Source organism: Rhododendron vialii, chromosome 10a (assembly GCF_030253575.1).
Source record: "Rhododendron vialii isolate Sample 1 chromosome 10a, ASM3025357v1".
NCBI lineage: Eukaryota > Viridiplantae > Streptophyta > Magnoliopsida > Ericales > Ericaceae > Rhododendron > Rhododendron vialii.
This window is the reverse complement of record NC_080566.1, coordinates 35,479,675-35,492,900: the sequence shown is the minus strand read 5'-3', so window position 1 is coordinate 35,492,900 and position 13,226 is coordinate 35,479,675. Positions and strand designations below refer to the sequence as shown.

Below are 13,226 nucleotides of genomic sequence, written 5' to 3'. Positions count from 1 at the left end.
ACATCGAATGGCTCTGAACATCATTGAGTCTGGAATTGTCCGGAATTTCTGTTTTCTGGATTATTTGCATAGAGAATTCTAGCTGCTATGTTTGGGCTAATTCAAATGAACTTATGCTTCGTTTGGAACTTGTGAAAAATGAGAGAAAGGAAAGCAATTGAAAAAAATTCTCTCACATTGTTTGGTTTGGAAAGAAAGATGAGAGAAAATAGAAAAATCTAGAAGTGTGTGCCGTACAATTTTCTACTTATTTTATTCTCAACTAGTAGTATATATATACACTCATAAAGTCTACAAACACAATCTTAAAATGCAACTCCAGCTATAATTATGTTCGGGCTTCGGAGCCATTCAATTCATGTGGGTTCACGTGAATTGAATGATTCCAGACGCAAATCCAGGTGAATTGAGTAATTTTGGACGCAAATTCATGTGAATTGAATGATTGCGGACGCGAAATCTATGTTGTTTTTCCAAATTGTGCAGGTGCATTTCTTCACATTTCTGTTTGTTTGAAAGTCGTGTTATCAGAGGAAACATAATCATGGGCGGGATAGGAAACCAAATCAAAGGAGGAAATATAGGAAACAAAATAAATTTCGAAATCCCAAGTACAGATGGTCTCAAACCGCATACTTCGAGCCCTACAAATAGCCACTTCGGTTTTTTTCACACTCCATTCCAGTTCCTACATCCTCATATAATATTCTTCCTCTTCGCAAACTCGTATTCTTCCCATGGCTTTCAATGGCGAACTCTTTGAAATCTTCTCACGGCTTCCTGCCAAATCCATATTCAAGCTCGCATCTGTCGCTAAATGTTGCGACGAATTCTCTTCGGAGGACTTGTTCGTCAAGAAACAATCTCAAAACATGGTTCGTAAAAACAATTGTGCCTTCTTCATGCAACAAAGTTCGTACCAGATGTTCATGGGAGTACCAGAATTTCACGTGATGCCAGGTGAGGAAAACTCTTCCGGAGTGTCAAATAAATCGCTCAATTTTTTGAAGAAATTTGGTCACTTGCTTGGTTCATCCAATGGGTTGGTTTGTTGTAGAAAAGCAAGTGAAAACCCCATTGACAATGAACTATTTATTTGTAACCCCGCAACTCAAAGGTGGCTATCCATACCCAACCCGTGGAGATTTCAAGACCCAAAACCAGTGTGTAACGTTGTGTTCCAGTGCAATATTGGTGCATCTGATGAGTTTCCAAGCGACTACTTTTTGATGGTACTGCAGCCTACAGAGTTTTGGTCTTCAGACCTCATGTGCAAAATCTACTCACCAGCTGAAGGGATTTGGGACGAGAGGGGGCTGATCAACTTTGGCGCTAGAAGGATTCTTTTCGAATCCTTCGTTTATCAGAAGGGTGTTTTCTACTTCTTGTCAGATTGGTTCCCTTCCGTGGTTAAGGAAAGTCGTTTCTATTGGCCTTACATTGTTGAGTTCGATCCCAAAGAACGTACATCGAATTTTTTGCAAATACCAAAACCCGCAAGAAAGCATGATTTTCTCAATACAAATTTGAACATGAGCATATTCAAGTGGAGCCAAAGAAATCAGGAATCAATTTGTCTAGTTATGCTATCAAAGGGTGTGTTCACTGTGTGGGCACTGGAACACGACAAGTCGGGATCATGGAGGAAGATTTTGAAAGTTCGAGCACGAGCGATGCGGATGGTGGAGTCTAACCCCAAAATAGCTGGATTTACCGTAATTAATGGGGACTCTCTACTCGTGGCTACGGAGAAAAAAGTTTATCGATACAGTTTAACGAGCCATTGGAGATGGAAACGAGCAGAAAAAGTGTGCTCGCATAAATGTTGGGGTAGTGTATTGTTCTATCCGTATTCCAACACTCTCCGTCCATGCGGGGATGGAGCGACCCCCGTCCCAAAATAAATTTGGTCCTGCTCTCAAGATTCCAATTGCTTTTAGTCTACATTTGTCTTCGTTGTTTGTTGAATGTATTCCATTCTATACCACAGTTAATCGAGCGTTTTCAATATTGTATTGCATCGAGTAGTGGATTGATAATATTGCAGTTCTTTTCTTAGTTCTCGGGTGGCGTTTTGCTATTATCACTCTTCAAACTCAATAAATTTTTTATAATTACCCTCTTTTTTTCAATGTAATGATTAGTTTTTGGACTACAATGCATTTTCCCCCCTCCACTTTTGTACCTCAACGTAAATATGGGGATCAAGGGCAAAATGAAATTGGCTAAAATATCTCTCCTTGACTAGTCAAAATCAACTAAGAGCCTGAAACATCCAAAAAGAAAAAATGCAATGAGACAAAGGAAGTATTTGATAGCTGATTGTCAGAAAAACTACATAGGTTTTGTAAAGAATCCACCATTTAAAGATTGAAAAACTACATAGGTTTTGTCATTGTTCATGTACAAAGTTTAGGCTAACTGGTAAACAAGTATACTAATTTCAGACCTCCAGAGAATCCAGACCATCCATCCTGTCATCCCTGTATTTTTACAAGCCAGCAAAAAGAAATCTTATCCTATAGAGTTAACTCTGTCATAGGAAATAATAAACATTTAAATAAAACCAAATTCAAGGGAAGAAATAGAGGTCGTGGCTCGGATTTGGTTCGTGGAGATCTCCATAGCGGCCCTTGAGGTTCCTAGATCACCTTAGGGATTGAGTTGATTGTGCAGAGAGAAAACCCAAGCCTGAAAACGGAGAGAGAGAAATCTGGCTGTGAGTCCGTGAATTGATCAATCAAGGAGCATAGACAGAGATTATTCTATAAAGTTCAACATTACAGGTCACGAGAGAGAGAGAGAGAGAGAGAGAGAGAGAGAGAGGGGGGGGGGGGGGGGGGCGGGTGCAAAAAAGTAGAAACCCAAAATTGGGCAACTACGTGTGCATCCCAATGTTATCACCCATCAATCAAATTCTTTCAGTCCTTTGCCAAGAAAGACTTGCCTCGAGTCATGCAAAGTTGCAAACAAAAACCGGGAAAAAAAATACTTTTGTCCCGATTCTACGTGACACAGTTATTAATCGAACTGCTAACAAGATCAATAGACTCAGTTTGAAGTATGTTAACGAAACCGTAGCAAACTTCAGGATTCCAAACCTGGAAATGTTAAGTTTGATATGCATCCGAAAGGTATGAATAAACGTAGCAGGGTCTAGGTCGAAGCTTACAAAGACAAGCAGTCAAATTGATTCCTTCAATCTGCAACACGTTTGGTAAGAAACGTTAGTAAGGATCACAAAAACATAATTCTGGAATACTGTGAGCAACGCATAAGGTTTCTCTGCCATATAGTGAGTCATCACTTATCAATCTACAAGAATGCAATAGGTAAGCAATGCTCTCACACATACAGACAAAGGCTTAAGTTGGGGGAGGTAGAATGTACAAGCTACATACAATCAAATGTAGTTTGAAGAATATACAAGGGAGGCTATTTTCTTTTTCTAATAAAAAATCATAGGAACCAATACTACTCTGGAGAGAGAGAGAGAGAGAGAGAGAGAGAGAGAGAGAGACCAGCAATGACAGAATTTACAAAATGTTTAGCTCTCCAATTTAGTGTGAAATTCTCATCACTATCATCATCACTTGATGAATCTTCATGGTTAGATTCGCTGCCCTTGACTCGAGGACTTCCACTATGTGTGGCAGATCTGGCAGCCATTAGCTCCATTTTCTTCTTCTTCAACATGTCCACTCTCTCCCAATATGCCCTGTGGAAATGGCAAAGAAAGATCCCCATTAACATGGGAAATTATGTACAACACGACAATAATATCAGTATATATAGCACATCTATCATCTACGTCACTTGGAGGTCCTGCAAAAGAGAAAAGCTGCAAAATCTGATCCAATTTATCTCAATCAATTAATTGATATGTCGGTTAACTGTATTCTGAATTATGGAGGAAAAAAAAAAACCTTAACATTATCAAGTTCTCTATCGAGCCATGAAACATTACTCACTTTTGTTCCTCAGTCTCGGCCTCTTCTATTGTCTCAGCTGCATCAATCTGCAATATGCAATTTCAGAGAAATGGGAAACTGATCATGTCTAAAGCCTTGCTGAAATGTTACAATAAATTGTACAAGTAAATGATAACCCTAACCTCCTCTTCTTCCAAACGATTGTCCACCTCTTGCAAATCCTCTTGGATCAACTTTTCGAACTCCTTGTACTCATCCCTGTCCAGGATATGTCAGAAATTCAGTGTTGATGTAAAAATATCCGAATTAACGTAATGGCAATTCCCAGCATTTTTTTATTATCTAATTCCCAGCATTTAAATACTCTAAAACTGCTGAAAGAATTCAATATCCCACAGTACAGAGTCAATGCAAAATTAACATTATTTTCAAACATCTCATAGGAGCCTTTTACTTTCCTCTCTCCCCCTCCCTCTTTCAATACCATAACGCTCTACAATATGTTGATCATTTTCTGAGACTAATGGACTACGTCATCCACGTGATCAAAATTCTAGAGCCAGCTAGATTTATCACCTCCAAATTCCAATTTCCGTCAATGTGAGACTTTTATGGCTAGTTGGATTTGCAATCCTTTGGAAGACAGTTAAGGTACTTCAAAGCTACTACCATATATGCATGTCAATTATAGCAGAGGAACTCCACAATTCACAAGAAATGATAAAGGTTCACCTAAACATGTTGCACCGGGTGACTGGAGTTCTTTTCATCTCTGCCTTTCATTTAATTATAGTTTCTTCACTTTCTTTCTTGCAATTGTTTGAATACTTCGTAGGTAAATAAGAAGAAAGAAGTCATAAGTATAAACAATACACAAAGTCCAACAGAGGAATATCATATTGTTGGAATGCAGAGACGAGCAATTCTGTTTTTTAGCACCAAACCAATAATGGCCATGTACTGGAGTATTAACTTTGTACCTTTAGTACTCAAATTTTGTCATATAAAAACCCCTTAGTAGGTTCCCAGTTCCTTATGCTATTAAGCACGAGAAACAATCAATGGAAAAAAAAATACAAAAGTAAATAAAACGCAAAAAGAAAACAGAACCAAAAGGGAAAAAAGAACAAGAATAAAAAATTCTTATCGCTGAATCGCTCTTATGTCATATACCTATCCAAAGACAACTCATAAGTCCCTCTCCTTTTATAACCAAGTACCTTTTTTATTGTGTTGCTAACCCAGAACCATTGTTATCCCAATATTCCCCTACATCACATCCCTTCAACTCTCGGACTCCAATTAAATTACCAGCCCTGCTCTAATTGGTCCGTGCCACCCACCAACTGGAACTTGAATCCTAGCTACCAAAGAGTCCACTTAAGGTTTCTCCAGCATCCTTATCAACAAACAGGGGATAGTAAATTGAGATAAAAAGTAAGCTTGTAAGCTAGAAAGGGTGCTTTTGTAGTCATCAAGTGGCACCCTTTTGATCGATATTGCCTCTCGGAACAGTGTGTTCTCTCACAAATCTCAGCATGAGAGTACAACCACATTCCAAACAGCCTTAGCATAGAATGAGGATCTCAGAGCCAGACCAAACTACAAAACAGGTAAAGAACCCACAATAGATGTCTAGATTAACTCTAGATCCCATGGTAGCCGCCACCCTAGGCGCAGCATTCCCTTGTTTTGACCCACTTACTATGTAAACAGAACAGTTTTAAGAACAAAAAGCCAAAGCAGAAGTATGGACTTACTTGGCATCTATCTTAACAGGCGTAATGCCACGTGCACGCAGATCAGCATCTTTATCATCGAAGAATCCTTCAGGAAGATACTTTTTTGTTTCCTTGGTCTCTGAACCCGCAACTATTTTTGATGTCCACGTTTGCTCACTGTCACCTTGAATTTCAATCCTTTTTTCCTCTACAACCTTGGCACTGGAAAATGCATCTCTCGTACTCTCTGAGTTCAACGGCTCGACCACTCGAGTTTGAGCAGAATCTCCTGGCTTTTTGAATGGATTTGGATTTTCCATTGGGGCTGCAAACATTCCAAGAAACACCATAAAGTCAGATAATTGCTCAAAAAACATTATTCATTTTTTGGTTATCACAACTGGAACTCCAACACTCAGAATTCCAAAGAATTCAGCTATAAGACAAATGGCCAATAGCTGGTACAGTAAAATAAGTTGCAGGATGGCAGAGGCACAGTTGAACTAATAAAATGCAATAATCCCGAGTGAAATTGAAGGCTTCTGCATTTGCACACTTAATGATAAGTTAATTGTCATGGGGAACCACAACTTTCATCTGTCATAAATACGAAATGATAGAAAAAAATCCCACTTTCCATGCATTATTTGCACTATATTGCACCATACAAGGTTATAGCAGCTGTTCTCCATAGTCCGTCATACGCTTGTTTGTATGCCGATTTTCTTTTGGGTAAGTACCGCATCTCAGCCGGATCTATCTATCTTTTGTTTGGGGAAAAGAAGAACATCATTACATACTCATTTGAGCAAATGAAGTACTTGTAGAAAGTTAATATTGCCTCGCTTGTGAAGTTCACAGGCATCACTAAAACATGCATTCTACAGATATTGGGCTTAAGAAGGAACGGGTAGAACTATGACAGGTTCTTACCAGTTTTTTGCCTCTTTGCTTCCTTATTGTCAAAAAAATCTGGCGGAAGCACCGATGGTGAATGTGCTTTGGGCAATTCCCCAGAGGCTTTATCTTTAGCACCACGCAGATATGTAGAATGCTCAGGTTTGGATTTAGGCAACTCTGCAGTGGACTCGGCTTTTACATTGTTAACTCGTGTTAGTCCAGCTGCATTAGCTTTGATATTATTAATCGCCTGTCAAAGTAATGGAACAAGAAAGAAGTAAACATTCACTCCCCAAAAAAAGTGTTGGTTAATTGGTAACAAAATATTCCGTGGACAAAGTATGGCGGAATAAAATTCCAAAAAGGAACAACTGAATAAGATATTGCAAAACTTCTCTTATGACACATGAAAGTGCAAATCCAGAATGAAAATACATCCACCTCAAAACACATAATAAGTGAAAACACACTACAGAGCAACTCTAGAATAGTGAAGCTGTAATATGTTTCTCTATATGACTATGTGAGAAAGGATGACAATTTGCTTGCACCTGTGAGGTTCGTGGAGCGCACCTTCATTTTAATAGTTCTGTTTTGCTTCACATGGTGCTACCATTTTCTTTAGTCTACGGCAAAATTGGTAGAACTCTGCTATATTCTCTCCTGCATTAAGAGTCAATAGCATTCCAGCAACTTTATATCCTGTGGTGAAACTGGTGAGTAGTTGTAGATTGTGACCAAGGGGTTTTAGTTCGGCTGTAGATGGGCCACTGAATCATTATGTAGGGCTGTTTGCAGGTTCGGATGGCTTCTGCTAACATTATTGTTTGAGTAATACAACTTTGGAATCATTTCCTTATCCCAACCAGCACCATTTATGCACCATATTAAATATCTACTGATTTATCATATAATATGTGACTCTGCTGTTTGTCTATACATAAAAATCAATCTAAACCATGGGAGTCTATGGCACAACCCCGCAAAAATACAAGTCAGAATCAATGTAGGCGACCTTGTTTCCCACTATCAAATGCAAATAATTGGAAACGATCTACAAAAATTAATAAGTTTGTAATCAACTTCCATTCGCAAAATCAAGGCAACAAAAATTGATTGATTGTTACTTTCATGAGTCACGAATTCAAGATGACTACGTTTATCATTCTATATATAGCATATGCTTCTTTAACTCATATATACATATATATATATATATATATATATATATATGTATATATATGTATATATCATGATTGATTGTTAGCTCAATAGATTCATCAAGTAAAATATCAAGCTACGAGTTTGGCAAGTTAGCACATTGAACCCTGTGAGACACTGAGAGTCCCCATATATAATCAAGTTCAAGTTGCAAAGTTCACCTCATGATGTTTACGAGAAGCCTCGTGTGCGGGCCAAAGTGACTCAGATTTCACAACAATGTCACATACCCTACAGACAGGTTGATCAAATTCATTGTACCTACACGCCCCAAAAATGAAAGTAATAAGATGCCACCCGAATAACTCCAAATTAGCAATAGTACTCATTAGAAAAACCCAAAAGAAAATAAATCTCAACTAACTAAAAGTTAGTCCAGGAAAAAAGTCAAGGCTTTCTGTTGATATTTTTTCCTTCACAGGAAAAGTATCATTATCAGGCAAAGCCCAAGTACTCTCTTTTACTCAAACGATTGAAGTGAGACATTCCGACTGTTCCACAAAACTCATATTTTAGGTTTGCTTACAGACATCTACTTGGTACCCTTGAGAACATCACATATATTTGTTCAATGAAGTCACCTTGTGGAACTTGAGTGCAGCTTGGGATTCATAATGGGACCACTGACCTAAGGAACACCAAGTCTTTACTAAAATTAAAAAAAGTTGTCTTCCAACTTGTATGTGTATTCATGTCAACAGATTCAAGCCAAAGGACTCCTTCAGGTCCCAGAAAAGCCGATGGACTTAAAAGATTAGGAATAAACACCAAACAGATTAATATGACTTTCAATGAGCCCAATGTGATAGCATTTACTCTCTGGTGATGAGCTGATTATCCAACAATGAGACTGTTGTAGTAGGACCATGCTCCTTTACAATAAAAAAGAAATGATGATGAAGGTAAATGATTTTGGGAAGAAACCAACTAGAACATCAACTATTGTAAAATTCTACTACTCAGCTCTTATACCCACTCCATCGTACAAGACAAACAATAAAACCCATTGCATTGATCAACATAGAAAAAACATTGGATTGAGCCACAGAAAATAAAGTTAATGCATTTAAAAAAAACAAGTTAATGCAAATAGGCACCGAAAATCAAGGATTTGCGTGGTTCTTTTAATGCATTGGATTGAGCCATGCACAATATCAGAAGTTTAAATAAAGTTACCTAACAAGAGGAGATTGGATGCGCTTCTCCACCTTATTTGCATTCAATTTAGCGCGATACAATGCCTTCTTTCTCGCTTGAGAATCCATTGCAAAGCTTCTTTTTCAACTAAAAGGATACAACTCTCCTCAAGCCTGAAATCAAGCAATATTATTCTATTTCAGTCCGCTTAACCTTCCAGGTATTCCAACCAAAAGCCATTGAGAGGCAAAGAGTCATTTTCCTACAAGAAACAGCAAACAAGAAATTGAAACCCAGAAACACGTATCTTTGTTTACTGTGATCCAAAGACAAAGAAACATACAAAATGTAACCATGTCATAATCAAGGAATAAGCATAATGTAATTTCAGTATAACCCGTTTCGTACCATTCGAACAACCTAGCTCTCAAAATAAAATGTTGAATGAAAAAACAATATTGAAACCAAAAAAAAAATGGCAGAAGAGTCTCTAAATAGTACTCTCTTCTACATGAAATGATCAATCCTTCTAGATTCACCATTAGTATCTAATCACTGTTAAATTTTCCAAAAGGAAGCTTGAATGACATGTGAGTTTAGCAGAGCGGATGGAATGCCATGAGATGCATCTAATTTCATGCAATGTAAGTTCTATAGATCCAACCTGCCCGACCATGATACTTCTATTTGCAAAACCTCCCATGTGTTCATGCTGAATACCCAAAACAAGCAGCTCCTCTCAAGGACACTACATGCTTGTGGAGCATTCAGTAAATTATGGCAACAAAACCAATTGATATGATTACACAAGAGGGTATAATTCAGAAAAATAAACAGGAGAAATTTACCCGGCAACCCTAGATTTTTGTCAATGAACAACGATCTTTTCAGCTTTCAATACTACGCTACAATCCATGCGAGAGAGCCCTCTGCAATTATTGGGCTCTCTCGCCAGTTTGAAGGATTGTTGAGTATAGACGATGTCAGTATAAATCTTTTCGTTTCAAGTACATGATAACAAGAGTCCGAAGGGGACTCGATCTGTTGTACGACAATCAATTAAGGGTAAAATTTAAATGTAAAAAACTAAAAGTGTGTAAATTGGACATGACTCTTGATGATCTGAGGATAAGGGTGCAATTGTTACAAGTGGAAGCACCACTGGATTTAAGCGAGATTTTAAATGGGTTAGAAAAACAAGCACGCTCTTATTTGGCTAAAATAAGTGTCTTCACTTGGAATAATATTTCAGACACAGGGAGTTAGTTCAGCCCAAAATCAGAACCTCTAGTGAGAATGTTGTAAGAGATTCTTTTCTTACTTGTTATACTACAAGTTATTTTACTATTTCAAACTTACATAATTTCTTACGTTCTTTGATTTGTAACTTCTATAGCCTATCAACTGAGGGTACCGAACGTTCTGTGATTTGTATTCTATAGCCTATCAACTGAGGGTACCGAAGAAGCGATGGAAGTTCACAAGAGCGTGACAAAAATCGATTTTTACTTCTACACTATGGAGGAGATGGAGACATTGCTTCGTCAAAGGACACTTGTGGATGCTTATTTCATGATTGAAACTTATAATTATGACAATAAATGTAGCATAGAATTGAAAGCGGAAAAGATCGTTGTTCATTGACAAAAATCTAGGATTGCCAGTTTAATGTTTCTCTTGTTTGTTTTTCTGAATTATACCCACTTGGGTAATCCTATCAATTAGTTTTGTTGCAATAATTTACTGAATGCTCCACAAGCATGTAGTGTCCTTGAGAGGACTTGCTAAAGTGGGATAAACAAATCCCTTTCTTTCACATCTCCTATAGTTCTGTAAGGTAAGGAGAAAACCTGGTAAAGAGAAACGAAAATGATACACCCACCGCTCCGCCCACCGCACGCTTGCCGGGCCCACTCCGGCCACCGGACGGCCGATCCAAACCGTTCAAAAATTCTAAAAAAAAAAACCGAGTGGGCCTACGCGAGAATCAATGGCATCCGAAATGTGTAAGTGCTCAAACCAATCTTCCATTTTTTAATGGCTCGGATCATCTGATTTTTGGAAGTTCGGATTGAGCACTTACACACGTCGGATGCCGTTTATTCTCGCATAGGCCCACTCGGTTTTTTTTTTATAGAATTTTTGGACGGTTCGGATCGGCCGTCCGGTGGCCGGAGTGGGCCTGGCGAGCGTGCGGTGGGCAGAACGGTGGGCGGTGGGTGTATCATTGTCCAAAGAGAAAAACCCAATTACTAACACTACAACGAAAAGGGTTTTCCCTGTATATACTTCCAAGCATTTTTGCCTTGTATATGCAGGGAAAACCCGTTTTCCTTCCTGTGTACGTACATCGATGTATGCGTTTGTAGGGTTTGTGTGTATACATATGTATCTACAATACCCAGCACCTTTTATATATTTATTTCTTTGTCGTTAATTTGGGGCATGATTGGTTGGCACTTGGCAAAATTACGCATGAACTGTGTTGGCATGGAAGGATTACCAATGAATTGGACAACTAATCCCAAATAGAGGTGCAAACAAGCTGATATTTGTTCTGTTCGAGCTCTTTTATTGGACAAGTAATCCCAGTTAGGGGTGCAAACAATCTGAGCTTTGTTATGTTCGAGCTCGTTGGACAAGTAATCCCAGATAGGGGTGCAAATAAACTGAACCGATCCGTGCTTTGTGGTGTTCGAGCGGGTAAACAAACCTATATTAAGGTTGTTTAATTAATGAATCGGGCTCAGCACGTAATGGGCAACGAGCTCAGCCCATACAAACGAACCGAGCTTTAGAGTGTTGAGCTCGGCTCGTTTACTACACGAGCCCAAAAGTCAAGCTCAAGCTCGGCTCAATTACTTAATGAGTCAAGCTGAGCCCTTAACGAGTCAAGCCTTGAGTAGCTCGTTTTGTTTGCAGCCCTAATCCCAGAGGACATGGGATATTCAATACCGAATCGGGCTTAATTTATCGCTTTTGCATGGTTTTGCTTTATGTGCCTTTTGTGTATAAAGGGCAAGTGTGCCTGATCTATGAAGGGTAAGATTCTCTTTAGCAACTTCCAATCATCATCTACAAAGTGTGCCGTGAGACACATGTAGTTAAGGTTTTGTAGTGATGTCCATGTATCAGTTGTGAAGTAAATCCTGCGACCCTTCAATAATTTCTTCAACTTTCCCCTCTCATTGTTATTAATTACAGCAACCACTCTAGTTATAGTTTGGCGAGAAGGGACGAGTGAGAACTTTGGTTGCATGACATTACAAAACTTCATAAACCGAATCCCCTCAACAAACCTAAATGGTAATTCATCAATAATGACCATCTCCGCAAGAGCTTCTTACAATCATCATCAAAAGAAAAGACACTCGTAACAACCTCAACACCCCCATATGTGGGTTTGAATGAAAGATTTTGTTGTCCATGTTGGTCTCTATTAGGATGTAAAGGCAATTGGGGAAGTGAACTTTCAAATTACTAACGCCATGTTTTTTACTTTCAGTCGTATTTCGTTTCTTTCAATACTTACACTCAGCCCATTTGGTTTCTTGACCCACTTTAATTTGGTCGAAGTGATCCCAAACAGGAGAAACATATCTTAAAAACAAGTGTAATCAAGACATTGACCAAAGAATCTCTAAGAATGAAAGAAAAACAACCACATAATCAACTTGCTCTGGAAGAGAAGACCAACATGCAAATTACAGTCACAAATCGCAGGTTACCTGATTTACAGTCATAAATCGCAAAAAAACAGTCCCAAATTACAGTCCCCGTTTGAATGGAAAAGTCACAAATCAGAGTCCCAAATTACAGTCCCAAATTAGAGTCCCAAATTACGCAATCAGAGTTTCTGATTTCGCACCAAAAGGAAAAGTCCCAACAGCCAAAAGCCATATACAGTCACAAATCGCAAAAAACACATTCGAAAATCGCATGAACAGTCGACACTCGACGATCAGTGGCTATTCAATGCCTAGAGACTTAGAGAGAGAGAGAGAGAGACTTACCACTGCAGTATCACAGTCGATCGACGGAGGTCTGGAGTCCCTGAGTCGATCGCCGGAGGCTCAGAGAGAGGATGGGGTTGATTCGGGTGAGAGAGAGAGAGAGAGGAGTTGGGTGATCGGTTAGGGTTCTCGGGGGAGGAGAGAGGGCGTGGGTCGAGGGCGAATGAGCCAGTTTAGTATTTTTCTTCATTTATTTATTAATAATAATAATAATAATAGGATTTTTCTTCTTTTATGCCTCTTTTTTGGTCGGGTCGGGTCGAGTCGGTTCATCATTCGGTTCGGGTAGGTGGTGACCACGC

At 38.8% G+C, this 13,226-nt stretch overlaps 1 protein-coding gene across 10 annotated transcripts in view; it reads right to left on the bottom strand.

The window, feature by feature from the left end:
• LOC131302659 (protein ABA AND ROS SENSITIVE 1) overlaps positions 1–13,102 on the bottom strand; it is a 36,713-nt gene extending 23,611 nt beyond the window's left edge. Inside the window, exons 1-10 of one of the 10 annotated variants that reach the window (XR_009191857.1) lie at positions 12,925–13,102; positions 8,951–9,173; positions 7,936–8,035; positions 6,587–6,803; positions 5,693–5,978; positions 4,115–4,190; positions 3,972–4,018; positions 3,522–3,718; positions 3,102–3,203; positions 2,295–2,691 (exon numbers count right to left, since the gene is read on the bottom strand). Coding sequence is in view for 7 of the 10 variants with exons in the window: in XM_058329403.1 (XP_058185386.1) it covers positions 3,475–3,718; positions 3,972–4,018; positions 4,115–4,190; positions 5,693–5,978; positions 6,587–6,803; positions 7,936–8,035; positions 8,951–9,039 (1,059 nt within the window). In the remaining 3 variants the exon portion in view is untranslated. Of the gene's footprint in view, positions 1–2,294; positions 2,692–3,086; positions 3,204–3,264; positions 3,719–3,971; positions 4,019–4,114; positions 4,191–5,692; positions 5,979–6,586; positions 6,804–7,935; positions 8,036–8,950; positions 9,174–12,924 lie in introns of those variants that run through there. The other 9 variants (XR_009191858.1, XR_009191859.1, XM_058329407.1 and 6 more) reach the window with 9 other exon arrangements.
• Between the last annotated feature and the right edge of the window lie 124 nt (positions 13,103–13,226).